The sequence below is a fragment of the Culex quinquefasciatus genome, chromosome 3 (genome assembly GCF_015732765.1).
Source record: "Culex quinquefasciatus strain JHB chromosome 3, VPISU_Cqui_1.0_pri_paternal, whole genome shotgun sequence".
Taxonomy (NCBI): Eukaryota; Metazoa; Arthropoda; class Insecta; order Diptera; family Culicidae; genus Culex; species Culex quinquefasciatus.
The window spans coordinates 86,201,427-86,222,787 of NC_051863.1; the positions used below are offsets into that span (position 1 = coordinate 86,201,427).

Genomic DNA, 21,361 nt, shown 5'->3' on the forward strand with positions numbered 1-21,361 from the left:
GTCAAAGTTGGTGTCCCAAAAAGGTCCTTTTTTGGTTGTAGCCGATTCCCGGTGGCCACAGTGACCAAATCCGGTTTTCCAGGTCGGTTTCGGAAAGGGGACGTTCTAAGCTTTCGTTTGTGACCAAAAGAACCGGAATCGGTCAAAAACTGGATTTTTGACGATTTTTTAAAGTTTGGGGCCGAAAAGGACCCCAATACCTTATGTGTGATTTTTTTTAATACCAAGGGAAGGTTAAAAAGAAAAACCGCGTGGTTTTCTTTGTTCCCGCAGTGGAAGAAGTTTTTTAAGAGACTATTGTTTGTCTGTGCCTTTGTGTTCCGTACCGGAAGTGAACAAAATGGCGGAAAAGTTCGCCATCCAGAAGCTGAATGGCCGGAACTGGCAAACCTGGAACATCCGGATCGAAGCGCTGCTTTCCCGCGAAGACATGTGGTCCGTCGTGACGAACGCCATCCCGGTCGGGGACGCCCGGAAGCCGGAGTGGGTCGCACAGGACCGGAAGGCGCGGTCAACGATCCTGCTGTTAATTGAGGACAACCAGTTCCCGATCGTGAAGGGCAGCACCCACGCGAAGGAAGTGTACGACAAGCTGAAAGCGTACCACCTGAAAACGACTCGGTCGTTTCGAGTAAGTCTTTTGAAGAGGTTATGTTCGACGAACCTCACCGAACGCGGTGACCTCGAACAGCACGTGTTGGAGTTGGACGATTTGTTCGATCGTTTACAAGAGGCTGGCATGGACCTGGCCAGCGATGTCCGGGTGTGCATGCTGCTCCGCAGTCTGCCGTCATCGTTTGACCACCTGGTAGCGGCGCTGGACCTGCAGTCGGACAAGGACCTGACGCTGGACACGGTCAAGTCCAAGCTGTCGGACGAGTACCATCGTCGGCAGGAGCGCGATGGCGGCGGTGAGCTGAAAGTGGAAAAGGCCATGCGGTCGGCCGAGCAGTGTGAAAAAGTGTGCTACCAGTGCAAGAAGCCCGGACATTTGATGCGCAATTGTCGATTGGGCAGAAGAAGAAGTGTCACGCCAGCGAAGAAAGAAGAAAACGGCAGAGCCAAGGCGGCTCACAGTGACGCAAAAGCGGTCGCGTTCACGGCCGGTGACCCCGTGGCAATCGGTCCGTTTGCGAGTGTTGTCTGGAGGGGAAATCTGCCAAAGCCCCCTTCTCGCCAGTGACCGAAAGAAATTCGACGCAGATTTTGGACATCGTGCGTACAGATTTGTGCGGCCCGATACAAATGTCAACACAAACTGTCAAGCGTTACGTCATGCACCTCATCGACGACGTCAGTCGATGCACATCGGAGGCCGTGGACAGGATCAAGGTGCGGTGGACGGAGAACCGGACCGGCCGGAAGATGCAGATCAACCGTTTGGACGGAGGTAACGGATTCGACAGCAAAGAATTGAGAAAGTGCGACGCCAAGTTCATCGAGTTGAGCAACAGGAGTTCTCAAGTGGAGTTGCCAGCCGCGGGGCCGCCTGCCGTGGGGGAAACAGCCGCGGTGCCGCCTGCAGGGGAAGAACCAGCCGTGAGGCCGCCCACCGTCGGTGAAACAGTGGCGGGACCGCCTGCCGCGGAACGAACTGCCACGGAAACGCCAGCTGCTGAGGAGGAGATCGAGCTGCTGCCGTGTGGGGAATAGGTGGAAGAAGTTCCTGAAGAAGAAAATGAAGGGAACGAAACAGTGAGTGATCTTCAAGACGCAGTTCCTGAAGAAGAGCCCGAGGATTATCCAGCACCAACCGTTGGCGCGGACGGCGCCGGCGGCGGTCGACCGAAGCGGTACATCCAGCTGCCGAAACATCTGGACGAGTACGAGGTCGGCGTGGCATCGTGTGCGGTCGAAGATCCGGAGAACTACAAGAAAGCCATGAAGAAAACCGAGTGGCGGAAGGCGATGCAGGAGTTGGCAGCACTGCCCGGCCGTACAGCGCTGGGAAAGGAGGAGCTCGTGTGCAGACTTCGGCGCAGCATTTACGGTTTGCGCCAATCCGCTCGGTGCTGGAACCGGAAACTCAACGAAGTGCTGACGAAGCTGGGGTTCAAGGCCGCGGACGCAGATCCATGTTTGTACCGGATGCAGCAAGGCGGAACAACTGTGTTGCTGCTTGTTTACGTCGACGACTTGCTCGTTGGCTCGACGCGGAGGCTGACATCGACCGGATTTTCCGGTGCCTACAGAGAGAGTTCGAGCTGACCAACTTGGGGAGTGCCAAGCACTTCCTGGGCATGGAGGTGAAACGCGACGACGGGTGCTACAAGGTGCGGGTGAAGAACCACATTGACAAATTGCTCACGAAGTTTGGGATGGAGCAAGCGAAAACCACGAAGTCACCCATGGACCCCGGGTACCTCAAAGCCGAAGAACCGAGTACGCCCTTTGGAGACCAGACGAAGTACCGGAGCTTGGTAGGTGGACTGATGTACATCGCCTGTACTGCTAGACCGGACATTGCGGTCGGTGCGGCAATTCTTGGGCGCAAGTTCAGCGCGCCCAATGAAGCCGACTGGACTGCGGCAAAACGTGTGCTCCGGTATCTAAAAGCGACGAGGGAGTACTATCTTCGACTGGGCGGCGAGCCTGGGGAAGCACTAGTTGGGCACTCGGATGCAGACTGGGCCGGCGATCCAGGAAACAGACGCTCAACGTCCGGCTTTGTTTTCACCTTTGGAGGAGGAGTTTTGCGAAAGGTTACCGAACGTTTGTTCCGTCACGTGAATTTGTTCTTGTAGGCGTTTGTAGGTGAGGCAGTCTGTCAGTGAGAGAGATAAGTTAATGAGGTTTGGTTTGTTGAAATAAAACGCAATGCAGTTTAGATTTTCCAACATTTTTTTATTTGCTCAACAAATATGATGATTAAGCTCGGTTGCTTGGCGTTTCCGGTAGACACGCCACAGGAGCTCAGCCCGCCTTCTGCCTCAGGGATGATCGCACTGCTGAGTTCTTTGCTCGACCCCCACTTCCCAGATCGAAAGTCCGTAAACCCGCGATGTTTTGTAAGGCAACGATGTTTTTCGATCAGTTCGATGAACTGGTATGTTGCACGTTAGAGTGAAAGAGACAGCATTATTTGAAATTTCATAGAATCTCCGAATGTCATGCGCTCTCGCTCTCTCGTCTTTTTCGACTTTTCGACGATCGGCTGAGAAACGTCAAAGTTGTCAAACATCCAGTTTGCTGTTGTTCGTCGCGAAACCGTCCGCGCGGATTTAATCGGTTTATTTTGTGTTTCAAGGTTTTATTTTGTACTTTTGTTAATTCTAATTCGTGTTTTTAGTGTTTAAAATGTGAGTTGCTTCAATTATTATAATTAATATGAGAATCAGTGTTGTGTCAGTAATATTGTGAAAAATTGTTTGAAACGCATGGCCAAGTTTATGTCATTTTTGAGGTTAGGTTAGGATTGATTTGAAGAGAATTTCAATATATTTTACATTTTTTAAATTTATATAGCTAATTTGCAGTGCAAATGTTCAAATAGTGAATTTTCTTCTACTTTTTTACTCCTACAATGTTGTTGTTATGTGAACAAAACTTGAAAGTTATTTGAAATCGGATGCTCGAAGAACCCTGCAGGAACAGATACCGCGCCACCCCGTCGTAACTCGCGTCATTCGCCATACATTGTCCCTGCTCGAGGCCTTTGGCGAATCGGTGCTCCCGTTCACTGGCCTCTTCCCACAGAATTTGTTCGCCAGTTGAATCTTTGCTCATTCCCGATGTAGTACGAGCGCGATGGCCAACATAGCGTGCAGTAGGGCGACCACGTCCGCCACCCGCACCGGCTCGATGTGGCGCTGACTCCGACGGCCAGTTTGAGGCGTAGAATTCGATCCAGTCGGCTGCAGCGTCGAAGGACAGGTGGAGGTATTGTTGTGCTGCTTTGTTGTGTCGATCGTGTTTTTCTCGGAGATGATGAGGGACGGGTTCATGGCCGGGTTGCGGTCTTTGCGGATCGTTTCGTGGCCTGAGGAGCCGGCGTTCTGAAGACCGGTGGAGTCACGTTTCTCCGTTGCTGAAGAACTGTAAGGAAGTTGCTAGAATGTTGACCCTTTGACGAGAGCTTGTTGTCCGATAAACTTGGGCGGGAGCAGCATGATGACCGCCTTCATTTCTACAAAGTCGTCCAGATGCCCGGTGGTCCGGGATCATGCTTTAGGCCGCACTGGACCGGGCCAATTCTTCACGGATGTTTTTGATGGACATCACAGATGATCGTCACCGGTTTTTGTTTCGGTGCAGTAGGGAGTCTGTTGGTTCAGGAACTTCTTTATCCGTTTAACTCCCAGCACGGACATTTGAACGCGGATGATTTCAGCAACTCTACCAGAACCCGGCTGCCTTTGCTCTCCTTCCTTTTGACCAAATTAACTCATTAACCTGATCCACTGGTAAGTTGATAAACAATCTCGGATTGACGTCATGATCTTGTGAGATACTGCCTGCCCATTTGCCCATACTGTTTCTCAAAAGTTTTGCTAAACAAGTGATTCAAAGTAAGCAGCAAATCAGTAAATTGAATGTAAAGATCAAATAGTGAGCACCTAATGTAAACATATCAGCACTTTACTTACGTCTTCTAAAACACGTTTCCTTTCCTTAGTCAAATTTTTATATTGAGAATTTTTTATAAAAAGGTTTAGTTGTAGAGGCGCCTCTAATCAAACTTTTATACTATTTTTTTTAATTTTTTTAAAATTTGCATTCTGAGAATTTTCATAAAAAGTTTTAAGTCTTTATCGCGCTCTTAGTCAAATTTTCATGAAAAAAAAATTAAGTTGAAGGGGCGCCTCTAGTGAAATGTTTATACTTAAAATTTCTCATTTTTGAAGTCCAGTCAAATTTTCATGAAAATGTTGAAGTTGTAGGGGCGCCTCCAGTCAAATTTTCATAAAAATGATGAAGTTATAGGGGCGGCTCTAGTGAAATGTTTATATTAAAAATTTGTAATTTTTGAAATCCAGTCAAATTTTCCTAAATAATTAAAAATCGTTGGGGCGCCTCCGGTGTAACTTTCATATTGGGAATTTTCATAAAAAAGTTGTTAAAGTTGTAAGGGCGCTTCCAGTCAAACTTTTATACTATTTTTTTTAATTTTTCAAGTCCAGTTAAATTTTCATACAAAATGTTTAAGTCCTAGGGCACCTCCAGTCAAATTTTCATACTGAGAATTTGTTTGAAATTTGTAAAGTCGTAGGGGCGCCTGCAGTAAAATTTGCATTCTGAGAATTTTCATAAAAAGTTTTAAGTCGTTATCGCGCCCTTAGTCAAATTGTCTTACTGAGAATTTTCATAACAAGTTTTAAGTCTTTAGCGCGCCCTTAGCCAAATTTTTATATTGAGAATTTTTATAAAATAGATGTTAATGTTGTAGGGGCGCCTCCAGTCAAATTTTCATAAAAATTTTGAAGTCGTAGGGGCGCCTCCAGTCAAATTTTCATAAAAATGATGAATTTGTACGGGCGCCTCTAGTGAAATGTTTATACTAAAAATTTGTAATTTTTGAAGTCCAGTCAAATTTTCATAAAAATTTATAAATCGTTGGGGCGCCCCCGGTGTAACTTTCATATTGGGAATTTTCATAAAAAAGTTGTTAAAGTTGTAGGGGTGCTTCTAGTCAAACTTTTATACTAATTTAAAAAAAAAAAATATAAATCGTTGGGGCGCCTCCGGTGTAACTTTCATATTGGAAATTTTCATAAAAAAGTTGTTAAAGTTGTAGGGGCGCTTCTAGTCAAATTTTTATACTATTTTTTTAAACTTTTTAAGTCCAGCTAAATTTTTATAACAAGTTTTAAGTCCTAGGGGCGCCAAGAGTCAAATTTTCATACTGAGAATTTGTTTGAAATTTGTAAAGTCGTAGGGGCGCCTACAGTAAAATTTGCATTCTGAGAATTTTCATAAAAAGTTTTAAGTCTTTATCGCGCTCTTAGTCAAATTTTCATGAAAAAAAATTTAAGTTGAAGGGGCGCCTCTAGTGAAATGTTCATACTTAAAATTTCTCATTTTTGAAGTCCAGTCAAATTTTCATGAAAATTTTGAAGTCGAAGGGGCGCCTCCAGTCAAATTTTCATAAAAATTTTGAAGTCGTAGGGGTGCCTCCAGTTAAATTTTCATAAAAATGATGAAGTTGTAGGGGCGGCTCTAGTGAAATGTTTATAATAAAAATTTGTAATTTTTGAAATCCAGTCAAATTTTCATAAATATCTATAAATCGTTGGGGCGCATTCAGTGAAATTTTCATACTAAGAATTTGTTTGAAATTTGTAAAGTCTTAGGGGCGCCTACAGTAAAATTTGCATTCTGAAAATTTTCATAAAAAGTTTTAAGTCTTTATCGCGCCCTAAGTCAAATTTTCATAAAAAAATTAAGTTGAAAGGGCGCTTTAGTGAAATGTTTATACTTAAAATTTCTCATTTTTGAAGTCCAGTCAAATTTTTATAAAAAATTTTGAAGTCGTAGGGGCGCCTCCAGTATAATTTTCATACTGAGAATTTTCATTAAAAAAGTGAAGTCTTAAGCGCGCCCTTTGTCTAACTTTCATATTGGGAATTTTCATAAAAAGTTGTTAAAGTTGTAAGGGCGCTTCCAGTCAAACTTTTATACTATTTTTTTAATTTTTCAGGTCCAGTTAAATGTTTATACAAAATGTTTAAGTCGTAGGGCGCCTCCAGTCAAATTTTCATACTAAGAATTTGTTTGAAATTTGTAAAGTCGTAGGGCGCCTACAATAAAGTTTGCATTCTGAAAATTTTCATAAAAAGTTTGAAGTCTTAACGCGCTCTTAGTCAAATTTTCATGAAAAAATTTAAGTTGAAGGGGCGCCTTTAGTGAAATGTTTATACTTAAAATTTCTCATTTTGAAGTCCAGTCAAATTTTCATAAAAATTTTGAAGTCGTAGGGCGCCACCAGACAAATTTTCATACTGAGAATTTTCATAAAAAGTTTAAAGTCTTTATCGCACTTCGAGTCAATCTTTTATACTATTTTTTTAAATTTTTTTAAGTCCAGTTAAATTTTCATAAAAATATTTAAGTCGTAGGGGCGCCTCCAGTCATATTTTCATACTAAGAATTTGTTTGAAATTTGTAAAGTCTTAGGGGCGCCTACAGTAAAATTTGCATTCTAAGAATCAACTAAAAAGTTTTATCTTTATCGCGCCCTTAGTCAATTTTTTATATTAAGAATTTTCATAAAAATGTTTAAGTTGAAGGGGCGCCTCTAGTTAAATGTTTATACTTAAAATTTGTTATTTTTGAATTCCAGTCAAATTTTAATAAATAAAATTTAAGTCGTAGGGGCATCATTATTCAAATTTTCATACTGAGAATTTTCATAGCAAGTTTTAAGTCTTTAGCGCGCCCTTAGTAAAATTTTTATATTGTGAATTTTCATAAAAATGTTTAAGTTATAGGGGCGCCTGTTGTCAAACTTTTATACTATTTTTTTTTAATTTTTGTCCATTCAAATTTTTATAAAAATGTTAAAGTCAAATTTTCATATTGAGCATTTTTTAAAAATGTTGAAATTTTAGGGCGTGCGTCGCGCGTTGTTATTGCACTTCGATAGAGCTCCGCGAAAGTGACCCAAGAACCACCGATTTTCCGTTCCGTCGTGGCCGAAAGTGTGATTAATCATCGCCGAAGTGCGTCGCGAACCGGCATCGTGTGTTATAATTGGCCCGCAGTCGATGGCCGGGCAATAAAAGTGAATTTAGTTTTGCCATCCATCGTCGTCGTCGCGGGATAAACAGGCAGAACAAAGGGCGAAGTGTGGTCTAGCAACAAGACCAGTGGCAGTGCTATTGTGTCGACTGCGTATACGCACACTTGTCGAAACCGCGCGCGGTGTGCCGAGAGTGCAATTTTTGAAAAAAGGAAACGGGCAAAAAGTTTTAAACTTTTTTGTGAAAAAATAATTAATTAAATTTTAATATTGTGAAACATTGTGCGAGTAGTGAAACGCATTTACACACACAGAAGACGTCCTCTTCCGGGTATGAAGACCGTTAGGCTTCGAGATAAAAGCCCCGTTACGGTGTCGTGAGAAAACCGGGGCTAGGTCTCGGTAGCCCTTAGGTGGTTCTCCACTCCGAGACTAGGTAGCGCAGCCCTGATAAGGCTGCCTACCGATAACGACGATCGCGAATGGCAAGAAGATTGGATATCCGGAACAAACGGCAGAAGCCCATTGAAAAGCAGATCACCGATTGGCGACTCGGTTCTTGGAACTGCAGGTTCCTAAACTTTCTGGGTTTCGAACTCGCTTTGGCGAATGAGTTGCAACCTCGCAACTTCGATGTTGTTGCACTGCAGGAGGTGTCCTTGGAGGAGAAGCAGGTGCTGGACTGGCCAGGTCAGCAGACCAATTCCAGATTCTTTCTGAGCGGCGGCACGGACAAGAAGCTGGGTACCGGCTTTATCGTGAGGGGCAAGATGCAGGATCGCGTGTTCGGCTTCACGGCGATCAGCGAGCGGATGTGCAAGTTAAGAATACGAGGCCGGTTCTTTAACTATAGCATTATCAACGTGCACTGCCCCCACGAAGAAAGACTCGATGACGAAAAGGAAACATTTTACGCGAAGCTGGAGGAGGAGTACGACAGCTGTCCGCGTCAAGATGTGAAAATCGTCATTGGGGACATGAACGCTCGGTTCGGCAGAGAGGAAATGTTTCGACCAACTATAGGCCCGGAAAGCCTACACATGGTCACGAACGACAACGGCCAACGCTGCATCGACTTCGCAGCCTCTCGTGGAATGGTGGTTAGAAGCACTTATTTTCCACGCAAGGACATCCATAAAGCCACCTGGACATCACCTGATCAACGGACGAAAACGCAAATCGACCACGTTCGCACCTTTCGCGGTGCGAATATTGACTCGGACCACTACCTAGTTCAACTCCAACTAGGTAGTGGTCCGTAGTGCGCTCAAAGCTGTCGACGGTGTTCAACCAACGCCGAAGCCGGCGGGCCCCTCCGTTCAACACCGCGTGTCTGTAGAACGGAGATGTGGCCCACGGTTACGCGCAGCAGCTGGAAGCGAATCTGCCAGGTGAGGAGGAACTTGGCGCAGCCTCGCTCGAAGATGGTTGGAGTCGCATACGCTCAGCCATCGGCAGTGCAGCGGAAGCCACACTGGGTAGTGCGATCCGAGTCAGTCGAAACGATTGGTACGATGACGAGTGCCAACAGATTACCGCCGAGAAGAAGGCAGCTTACGATAAGAAGCTGCACAAGGCGACGAGAGGGAACGTGGAACGATACAGGCAGGCTCGGAATCGGCAGGTCGCGGTCTTCAAGCTTAAGAAGCGCCAGCAAGAAGACCGAGATTGTGCGGAAATGGAGCAGCTATTCCGAGCTAATGAAACGCGGAAGTTTTACGAGAAGGTGAACCGGTCCCGCAAAGGCTTCGTGCCGCGAGCCGACGTGTGCAGGGACAACGAGGGGAACCTGATCGTAAGCAAGAGCGAGGTGTTGGAAAGGTGGAAGCAGTACTTCAACGAGCACCTCAACGGCGATGAAGCGGACGGAGACGGCGTTGGAGTCAACCTTGGAGCGCCCGCAGCTGATGAACAGTTCCCAGTGCCTGATCTAGAGACGGTGAAGAGGAGATCAGGAAACTAAAGAACAACAGAGCTGCCGGCAAGGATCGGTTACCCGGTGAGCTCTTCAAATATGGAGGAGAGAAACTGGCGAGGGCGCTTCACTGCGTGATCTCCAAGATCTGGGAGGAGGAGAAGCTACCGGAGGAATGGATGGATGGTGTCGTGTGCCCCATCTACAAAAAGGGCGATAAGCTGGAATGCGGCAACTACCGCGGCATTACGCTTATCAACGCGGCCTATAAAATCCTCTCCCAGATCCTCTGCCGTCTGCTGACACCGTACGCACGGAGGTTCGTGGGCCCCTATCAAGCGGGGTTTACTGGCGCTCGGGCCACCACGGACCAAATATTTTGTCTCCGACAAATCCTCGAGAAATGTCGTGAGTACAACGTGCCCACACATCACATCTTCATCGATTTCAAGGCGGCCTATGATACAGTCGACCGCGAGCAGCTATGGCAGATTATGCACGAGAACGGGTTTCCGGATAAACTGACTCGACTGATCAAGGCTACCTTGGATGGTGTGATGTGTCACGTGCGTGTTTCGGGGGATTTAGCGGAACCCTTCGGATCACGCCGAGGGCTGCGGCAAGGTGATGGCTTATCCTGTGCGCTTTTTAACATCGTTCTTGAGGGCATCATTCGAAGGGCGGGCATTGAAACGAGTGGCACGATTATGAACAAGTCTTACCAGTTGCTTGCTTTTGCCGATGACATCGACATTGTGGCAAGAAACCTGGAGACGGTGACGGATGTCTACACCCGACTGAAGGTACAAGCAAGGCGTGTAGGACTTGGCATGAATACGACGAAGACGAAGTACATGAGAGGAAGGGGTTCGAAGGATGTCGGCCCCCCAAGTCTCACCCCTCTAACTGTGGATGGTGATGAGTTGGAGGAGGTGAGCGAGTTCGTGTACTTAGGATCGCTGGTAACCGCCGACAATGACACCAGCAAAGAGATCCGGACTCGTATTTTTGCTGGAAATCGTGCGTACTTCGGATTACGGAAAACCCTTACTTCGGATCGAGTGCAACGCCGCACGAAGCTGACGATGTACAAAACACTGATTAGACCGGTAGTCCTCTATGGCCACGAGACTTGGACGATGCGGCAAGAGGACGAACGTGCCCTTGGAGTTTTCGAACGGAAGGTGCTACGAACGATCTACGGTGGAGTGCAGGTGTCTGACGGAGTGTGGCGACGACGCATGAACCACGAACTGCACGCGTTTCTTGAAGAACCGACCATCGCCACCCAGGCGAAGATCGGGAGGCTCAGGTGGGCCGGCCATGTCGCCCGAATGGACGAAAGCCAGCCTGTAAGACTGCTATTTGACAGCGCTGAACCAGCTGGCGGAACAGGCAGAAGAGCAGGAAACCGCGCGCACGGTGGGGAGACCAAGTGAATGGTGATATCCGGAAGATCTGTAACCTGGGAAATTGGAGAGTAGCAGCACAAGACCGAGAAAGATGGAAGCGTCTTCTTGCTACAGCACGCGTACCTGGTGCGCTATGCTGATTGGTATGGTATGTATGAAATTTTAGGGGCACCTCTTGTCTAGTCCAGTCAAATTTAAATAAAAAATGTTAAATCGTTGGGGCGCCTCCAGTGTATTTTTCGTACTGAGAATGTTAAAGTTGTAGGGGCGCCTCTAGTCAAACTTTTATACTATTTTTTTTTATTTTTTAAGTCCAGTTAAATTTTTATAAAAATGTTTAAGTCGTAGGGGCGCCTCCTGTCAAATTTCATACTGAGAATTTGTTTGAAATTTGTAAAGTCGTAGGGGCGCCTCCAGTAAAATGAGCATACTGAGAATTTTCATTAAAAATGTTTCAGTTGAAGGGGCGCCTCTAGTGAAATGTTTATACTAAACATTTGTAATTTTTGAATTCCAGTCAAATTTTCATTAGAAAAATTAAGTTGTAGGGGCGCCACCAGTCAAATTTTCATGCTGAGAATTTTCATATCAAGTTTTAAGTCTTTAGCGCGCCCTTAGTCAAATTTTGATATTGGGAATTTTCATAAAAAATTTAAAGTCCAGTTAAATTTTCATAAAATTTTAAAGTTGTAGGGGCGCCTCTAGTTAAACTTTTAAACTATTTTTTTTTAATTTTTTATGTCCAGTTAAATTTTCATAAAAATATTGAAGTTGTAGGGGCCTCTAGTGAAATGTGTATACTAAAAATTTGTGATTTCAGGGTTGTTACGGACGGCGCGGATCGCGCGTTTCGCGCGGATTTGCTGACTTATTTTGCTCATGCGCGGATTTCGCGCGGATGGCAATTTTGATGAATAAATAGATAAATATATAGAGTTATTAAGTTATCAAGAAAAATAATATCAAGAATAACGAGAATTTTTTTTTCATTGAGTGCAATTCCAATTTCTTATTAATAGATTTTTTTTTTCTGAAAATGTTTGTTTGAATTTTCTTAACACGAACCGTGGAAAAATTAAGATGAAGATTATGTAGAGATTATTTTTTAAATGTATGGTTGAGATTTTCTTAAACAAAATTATTACAACACTTTACTCATTTTCCTAATATATCCGGCTCTGAATATGTAATTTCTTTTGAGTTTTGAGTAATGTTTTTTTAGCCTTATTTATTTTTAATTTTATAGTGGATATATTCAATTTGCCTTTGAATTTTAGATGGGATTTACCCGTAGAAATATTTTTCTAAATTTGAACATTCTTGGCGAAAAATAAAAAGATCAGAACATTCAAAAATTAATGCTCCATCATTCAAAATTCTAATTTCAAAAATTCGAAACTTTTTAATAACAATTTCGAAACTTTAATAATATAAATAATATTAATATTTTAATAATTAAAAAAAATATATTTAAAATTCAGATTTAAAAAAATCGAATTTCTAAAATCTTAATTTAAAAATTCCGAAACTCCAAAAACCTAAAAAATTATAAATTCAAAATTTAAAGAAAAATGCATATATAAAAAAAATCAAAATAAAAAAATCTGAATTAAATTCTTAAATTTTTAAATTCTTAAATTTTTAGAAGAAAACGCCGGACGAACATGCTCGCCGGAAGGTCGCCACCTGGAAGTTCCCGCGGAACGACGCTGGACGAACATGATCGACGGAAGGTCCAGCACAATCGAATTAAGTCCGCGGTCCTGGCCAATTCCTTTCAAATTTCCGTAATTTATTTGCAACATTGTCTTGATTTAGTTGACTAATTGTATTTTTTTCTTTTTTTTACAGTTTAATGCCACCCGGAATTGCCATGCGGAACGGCAATGGCAGTTCCCACTGAACGACCCTGGACGAACATGCTCGCCGGAATGTCGGCACCTGGAAGTTCCCGCGGAATGACGCTGGACGAACATGCTCGCCGGAAGATCGCCCACCTGCAAGTTCCCGCGGAACGAAGCTGGACGAACATGCTCGCCGGAAGATCGCCAACCTGCAAGTTCCCGCGAAACGACGCTGGACGAACATGCTCGCCGGAAAATCGCCCACCTGCAAATTCCCGCGGGACGACGCTGGACGAACATGCTCGACGGAAGGTCGGCACCTGCAAGTTCCCGCGAAACGACGCTGGATGAACATCCTTGCCGGAAGGTCGCCAACCTGCAAGTTCGCGCGGAAAGAAGCTGGACGAACATGCTCGCCGGAAGATCGCCAACCTGCAAGTTTCGCGGAACGAAGCTGGACGAACATGCTCGCCGGAAGGTTGCCACCTGGAAGTTCCCGCGGAACGACACTGGACGAACATGCTCGTCGGAAGATCGCCAACCTGCAAGTTCCCGCGGAACGAAGATTGACGAACATGCTCGACGGAAGGTCGGCACCTGCATGTTCCCGCGAAACGACGCTGGATGAACATCCTTGCCGGAAGGTCGCCAACCTGCAAGTTCCCGCGGAATGACGCTGCACGAACATGCTCACCGGAAGATCGCCCACCTGCAAGTTCCCGCGAAACGACGCTGGATGAACATCCTTGCCGGAAGGTCGCCAACCTGCAAGTTCGCGCGGAACGAAGCTGGACGAACATGCTCGCCGGAAGGTCGCCACCTGGAAGTTCCCGCGGAACGACGCTGGACGAACATGATCGACGGAAGGTCCAGCACAATCGAATTTAGTCCGCGGTCCTGGCCAATTCCTTTCAAATTTCGGTAATTTATTTGCAACATTGTCTTGATTTAGTTGACTAATTGTTTCTTTTTCTTTTTTTTACAGTTTAATTTCACCCGGAATTGCCATGCGGAACGGCAATGGCGGTTCCCTCTGAACGACCCTGGACGAACATGCTCGACGGACGGTCCGCACCTGGAAGTTCCCGCGGAACGACGCTGGACGAACATGCTCGCCGGAAGGTCGCTAACCTGCAAGTTCCCGCGGGACGACCCTGGACGAACATGCTCGACGGACGGTCCGCACCATCAAGTTCCCGCGGAACGACGCTGGAAGAACATACTTGCCGGAAGGTCGCCAACCTGCAAGTTCCCGCGGAACGACGCTAGACGAACATGCTCGCCGTAAGGTCCAGCACAATCGAATTAAGTCCGCGGTCCTGGCCAATTCCTTTCAAATTTCGGTAATTTATTTGCCACATTGTCTTGATTTAGTTGACTAATTGTTTATTTTTCTTTTTTTAACAGTTTAATGCCACCCAGAATTGCCATGTGGACGCTGGAGGAACATGCTCGACGGAAGGTCGGCACCCCCTCGGAACAACGCTGCACAGAACAGGGACACCGGAAGATTGCCAATCTGCAAGTGCCTCGGACCAACCGGAGCCGATCCTTACCCGCCTGGAGCGAGTAATTCATGTATATACCTTAAATCAATAAAATTATTACTTAAGATTTTATGAAAATAAACTTGCGAAACTCAAAAACGACTGTTTTAATAACAACAAACCGAATGACAGATGACAGAAGAAGAAGAAGAAGAGCACAATAAAACAGGTTGATGCGCGTCTGATTTTTCACCATTACGTCGTTCTTACATCGCCCCCGCATGTAGGCCTCTTGCGATGTTCGAACAACCTTGACAAGTTGACGTTTCGGGTGCAAAATACCTTGATTCGGGTCTGATGCGTGTCTCAAAATCAGACCCGCATCGGCCCCTGTAGGCCTGATCGTCGCTCTTACGATCAGACCCGATCGGCCCCGTATTTCTTACTGGGTTGGCATCCAGGGCGTACACTGAACAAAAATGACCCTTTTAAATCAAGTGTTCTACCCTTGATCTGACCCTGCTGTACAGTGCACTTAAAAATCAATCGCAAAACACTTGAATTTTGGGCACCAAAACTAGCTGTCATTTCAATAGTAAAACGTTACTTAATCCACCGGAAGGTGGTTGCTGCCTTCCTCCTAAAAGCCTTGCAACCACACACTACGAAAGCTTTGGCTAACGCTTACTTAGTAAAGACACTATACATCTGAGTGCTGCCATCTAGGTATGATAAATTTAATGAACCATTTGAAAGCACTGCAGTGTTTGTGTGCGTGCACTGAGCGTAAAGTTCCGACAGCTATCCGCCGGATTTGATTTGATTTGATTTGATTTGATTTGATGTGATAACCAACAGGGCCACAAGGATGACCTATGTAGCGGTTGCCTAGAATTACAGTGGCTCAGACTTAAAGGGAGCATCTTCAAATTACTGCCGTATGAAGGGCCAAAAGGGGATGGTTGGACGCGAACAAGCAAATTCACTCACGGTGTCCTCAGGGGAAGAGAATCTCCTTCCGACAGTAACCTCGAATAACTCCGAAAAAAGTCTGACAAAGCTGAAAAACAGGGCTCGCACCCTGTTGGGGGCCTAAAAGGGCGCGGCAGACAGCTGGAAACTGACAGAGGTCAATAGATGTAGTAATTAGACAATCCTTTAGAATTGTATAATTAATAAACTATTTCCCCCTTGTGACGTAGTTCTGGTCTTCCACTATCCACATCCAGTCTCCGCCATTACAGCATACTGTCCACTGCCCTGATGCTCCCTACCCAATCCCCGGCTTTGGTTCTAACTACTGATTAAAAGGAAAATCAAAGATGAGAAAAGGTCAATGCGGATGGAGAGCTGAGTATCCCCTCACAAAGACTGGTAGTAAGTGTGAAAAATAAGAAGATAGACAAGACGAAAAATTAAAAGATAGAATGTCAATGCGGATGGATCGATGATCCCCCTCACAGAGACGTTAAAGAGTGAGATGGTAGAGAAAGCAAATGAAGAATAGAAAATCAAGAAAAAGAAATAGTCAATCAGATGGAGAGCTGGGCGAGCTCAGTATGAATATAGGGGATAAAAAAAAAAATATAGCAAACAATTATGGAAAGCTCTCACCAAACAATGAATCTTCCGCAAACAGCTCAAATCTTCAATAATTTTTCATGTTTCAGTTCCCTGCAACTAGCTGGTGAATCCCGCTCGCATGCCCGAGATAAGCCGATTCCCGCTTAAGCTTGATCAGCTTGCCACCGTTCCACACGTAATCCGCGCCATCATCCTTATTTTCCTCCAATTCGTAGGAACTTGCCACTCAGCTGACACGGCGTCAACAGAACCTCCCCGCTGCGACTGCGCCCAAGTAAATCAGTTCCGGCGAACTAATCCGTGCTCTTCGGCTCCGATGTCCTTGCGTTTGCGGGATTTTGACTTTGATGAGAACCGTTTACGCGGTGACCGTAGACTGCCTCGTTATCTGGGCTCGCGATCTTTCCAATTCGGGCCAGGTCCAGCAGGCTTCCGATAGTTGTCTATTTCCCTGTTCCAACCTATCAGCATCCAGGTCTCCGACGGCCACCGCGTTTTATGCCAGTTCCATGGCCACTCCGGAATTAGGCACGTCTTCGACTTTACAGTCCTCCGGGCTCCAGCACCACCGCGATCCATCCAGTCTGGATGTGAAAAATATGCAAGCTGCCGTAATTTGCATGTATTTTCTTTTAATTTAACTTTTTTAAATTTTGAAAAATATTGGAATTTGAAAAAAACTGTGACAGCAAAAAATCATTTTGCGTCCGCGCGCCCGATTATTATCAGCTTCGAATCACTAAAAAACCAGAAATGTTCACAAAAAGCTGCCGTACCAAAAGTTCCGACAGCTATCCGCCGGAGCTTTCAAATTATGTAAATAATGACCCTTTTTAGTATCAACCAAAACAGTTTTTCGAACATATCTTTTAAAGTACTGCACCAAGCCGGATGAAATTTAAAAAAGACTTAAAGAACCTGAAGGCAAATCCAAAAACATAGATCCGGACAAAATCGGTCGAGCCAGTTCCGAGAAAAGTGAGTGAGAAAAAAATTTCTACGTCCATCCACACGCACAGACATTTGCTCAGAATTTGATTCTGAGTCGATATGTATACGTAAAGGTATATCTGGGAGGCTTATTTAAAAAGTTCATTTATCGAGTGATTTTATAGCCTTGCCTCAGTGAGGTGAGGAAGGCAAAACACTTAATTTTGATGTGTCTTTTCACATGAATAAATATAGTATTTCTCTTGGATTTCAAATGATTTCTCCAACTATAATCAAGTGCCTATTCAATGTAGATGAAATGGAAATTGGAATGGAATGGAAATTGAATGGATTGGTAAATAAATAATATTCTGCGTGGAGAAAAACCTTTTGATTGCTTTTATTTTGAATGAACTCTTACGCTTTAATCAAAATAAAAGCTTTCAAAAAGTTTCTCACCATTCATCACTTCTTAGGGCATCTCCAGCGCTGGGGTGCAAATCAAATTTGCACCCGGCTCATGAATACCGAGATCAAATTTGCCACCTTGAAAAAACTCCGTCATCCCCACCGCTAGGGTAGCAAATTTGCAACCGAAACAAGCCCACCGCGGGGGCAAATATGGGTTTTATCATTTTTGCTCTCGTTTACCTTCAAAATCAATAATTATGTGTTGATTCATGCCTAGAAATGCTAAAAGTTTATTAAACTTTTTAATCCTATTGAAAATTTCAAAAATTTCATTTTTCGAAAATGTCGAAAGTTAAACCATTTGCTACCCGATTTGATTCCCACCAAATTTGCTCTCGAGTTTGCCCCGAGTCTCCCACCGCGCGTAGCAAAGCAGGTATCAAATTTGATCTCAAGTTCATCTGTAGAAGAAAAATATGTGTCGGTACCTGTCGGGTACTCATTTTCTGATACCCGACAAGTACCGGCAAGCCGGGGGCAAAGTTTTGAATGCGTGTTTCGGAGATTTTTGTATGTCTTCTCTATGTATTCAAAAATTTAAAAATATGATTCAAAAATTCAAAAATTCAAAAAATCAAAAATTCAAAAATTCAAAAATTCAGAAATTCAAAAATTCAAAAATTCAAAAATTCAAAAATTCAAAAATTCAAAAATTTAAATTTCAAAAATTCAAAAAATCAAAAGATCAAAAAATCCAAAATTCCAAATTAAAAAATTAAAAATTTTAAATGTTTTATTTTTTTATGTTTTTAATTCTTGTTTACTTTTTTTTATTATTTAAAAAAAACAAATTTAGACAAAAAATCAAATATTATTTATTTTTTTATAGTTTTTTAAAAAAAATATTTTTTAAATTTTTGATTTTTTTTTTGAATTTTTTTTATTGATTTTAATTTTTTTTTATTTTTAAATGTTTTAAATTTTTAATTTTTTTTTGATTTTTTCCATTTCTTTTTAATTTTTTAATTTTTTTAATTGTTGCATTTTTTTAATTTTTTATTTTTTTCAAATGTTTTTGCAAAAAAACAATTAAAAAAATGTTTGTTTCCGTGGATGATTCAATTTTCCGTGCATCATTCCATTTGCCACAGTAGCAAACCAGCAGCATAGCGGGTAGCAAAGAGAAATCCCGAAGAACTGAGAGCAAATTTGCTACCGCGACAGGTACCGCGGTGGGGTTGACGTCGGGTGCAAATTTGATTTGCTTCGATGTTCACTACCCGCGCTGGAGATGGCCTAACAGGCCATGTTTTGATGGATCTAGACTAAATCGACCCTGCTGAGTCCGAATATCGCGGTCACGAAGCCGGATTCCTAAAGGGAAGCGAGATATCCAAGATGGCGACCAATATGGCGGCTTTATAGAGAAGTCAACAATATCACAGTATGAAGGTTGTCGACGTGTCGATTTTAACTAATTTCGGGCCGCTAAACCCGAATATGACCACGAAAATCGGTCACGGCGACCCAAGAGCGTGTTCTCCAAGATGGCGTCCTATATGGCGAAGAGAGAATCTTCAAGTAATTTAAACAACATGTAACAGGCTTGTGACCGATCAAATTTAACTAATTTGGGGTCGCTGAACCCGAATATGACCATAAAAAACGGCCACGGCGGCCCTGGAATGTGTAATTCAAGATGGCGCTAATGCACAGTGGTGCAAAAGGCTGTTTTGACGAGCTTAATTGATTTGAGCTAAAAGTAAGCATTTTCGTGCTTTGGCATGTTCTACAGCTTTGTTTAGCATTGTCATGTCCTACTTTCTGTGAAATTTGTTTTTCAAAAAACTCATCACAGCAGGCTATAGAACATCTTACTTTTGACAGTTATGAGATAGAGCTTTGGTGTCTTCGGCAAAGTTGTAGGGCTGAAAATTTCCACAAACTTTGTCGAAGACGCCAAAGCTCTATCATTGCGTTGAATACAAGTTTTGGAACCTTTTTCATAAATCCCTACCAAAAAACAGTTTTTTGACTAAAACTATGTTAAATTTTGATTTTAGACGATTACAATATTCAGGAGAGTTGTCAGTAATATCAAAACAAACAACTTTGTCCAAGACACCAAATTGATAGGAGCTATAAGTGAGGAGTTATAGCAAGATTTTGTAATGAATTACAGCTGTAGTTTTCGAGCTCGGTATACAAAGCCTCGGGCAAATTTGGGCAAAAACCCATTCAATAGGCTTCAAGTATGACTATTTTTCTACAAAATGTCGAGTGAATCATTCGTCCGAAGGTTTACGGTCATAGTTTTCCGGGCTTTTTAATTTAATTTATTTTTGATGGTTATTTAAATGCATTTAGGACACTTTTAAGGCACATAAGCCATTTTTGCGATTTATTCGGACACACAAGGCGTGTAGGACAGACTCTTGTGAAAATTTTGATGTATAACAACTTACTAACTAACTTAGTTTTTTGAAAAACAAATTTCACAGAAAGTAGGCCATGACAACCCTGAACAAAGTTGTAGAACATGCCAAAGCACGAAAATGCTTACTTTTAGCTCAAATCAATTAAGTTCGTCAAAACAGCCTTTTGAACCACTGTGCAATGGTAAGTCATCAAACTACTATCATCAACTTCAAAAACGCTCTGGGTCATTTGCGAACCAGAACAATTCACAACCAAGCAAAAAAACGTTCTGGGTGTTTTGTGAACCACAACTACAAACAAAAATATAACACCAACAAACACTCAAATAATTACCCAAAAAACCAAAATTGTTCAGGGTCCTTTGCGAATCAGGACAACAAACAACCAAGATGCGAAAATAAGCGTGCAGGGACATATATGAACCCATACGGTTCCTGGAAGTCCACAACTCCCATTGTTGGGGACCTGGTTGCCTTCGATGAGTGGTCCGTGGTTCCGTTGGTAGGTCCCAACATAGACCGATGGTAGATTGGGAGCAGATCCATCTGCGCACACACACTGGTTGAGGAGGTCCAATTAGTCCGCGGGAATGACTCCCCGGGCTTCCAAGTGACGGTTTTGTGGTCACCGCATAAAATAAAACACGCGAATTATCGTAAACTACACAAATTCTAAATTGAACATTTATTTCGTAGGACTGTACAATTATTTACAAGCGCCGCGCCGCGGGCGCGACGGTCACCCCGTGCCCTTTCCCCTTTGGGGACCTTTTTACAACTTAAGTTTAATTCTGTTTCGTACGATCGCTGAACCTAGCGCGATGTTTTCATCTTCGGCTAGAGAGAAAGTTCTGGTAGAATGTTCTCTCCGCTCAGTCTACCTAAACCCTCAACAAATGACCCCCGGTCATTGATGATCGTTTGTGTTTGGTTCAGTGGAAGTCAACCTGACTCTCCAACACCCATCGATCCTGACCAGAAAGCTACTGGGCAACCAAAACATAAGAAATACCCACAAGCTATGCTGGACCGCAAGGCAGAATTCATACTTAAAGACATTGTTGCGATCAAGATGGAAATTCCAACAGCACAGGGAAAAACTGAAGCTTACATAGCTTCAGCATACTTCCCTGGTGACGAAAATGAAGTTCCTCCCGCAAGTGTCGCTGCATTCATACAATTTTGCAAACAAAACAATAAACAGTTCATCATTGGGTGTGACGCAAACTCTCACCATACGGTCTGAAACTCCGGCAGACATATACTGCAGCTTTACCTGTACCGATCTTCAGCGTTGCTTCCATACAGCGATGCCGTAGATTGATAAAAAGTTGCAACCGAAGATCCCAGTCTGCCACAGACTGTGACGTCATGCAAACAGCTGATGAGCTGTTCAGCTCACCAAGCTCGTGTGATGGTAGGTTGTGTGTGATGATGGTAGGTTGTGTGTGTGGTGATGATCAGTCAAAGAGGATGTATATGATTTAAGATGTGTGGTATCCAATGTCTAGCCTCGGCCGACATATACCCGTTCTTCACTAACCTGACCGACACGTTAGGTGTGTCTCCTCTTTGCTGCGATGTCCAGCACTAGCGTGCCCAGCTCTTTGAGGAAGGTGGGGCAATAATATGGACGTTTTAAAAAATACGTAATTTGTGGAC

The 21,361-nt window shown here is 43.6% G+C and overlaps 1 protein-coding gene across 1 annotated transcript; it reads left to right on the forward strand.

Annotated features, from left to right (window-relative positions):
* The first annotated feature begins 13,486 nt into the window (after nucleotides 1–13,486).
* LOC6046213 lies at nucleotides 13,487–14,488 on the forward strand. The gene is made up of 3 exons (XM_038262482.1): nucleotides 13,487–13,770; nucleotides 13,835–14,192; nucleotides 14,257–14,488. Exons 1-2 carry the CDS (start codon nucleotides 13,520–13,522, stop codon nucleotides 13,884–13,886), a joined length of 303 nt encoding a protein of 100 aa, XP_038118410.1. The 5' UTR covers nucleotides 13,487–13,519; the 3' UTR covers nucleotides 13,887–14,192; nucleotides 14,257–14,488.
* The last annotated feature ends 6,873 nt before the right edge of the window (nucleotides 14,489–21,361 follow it).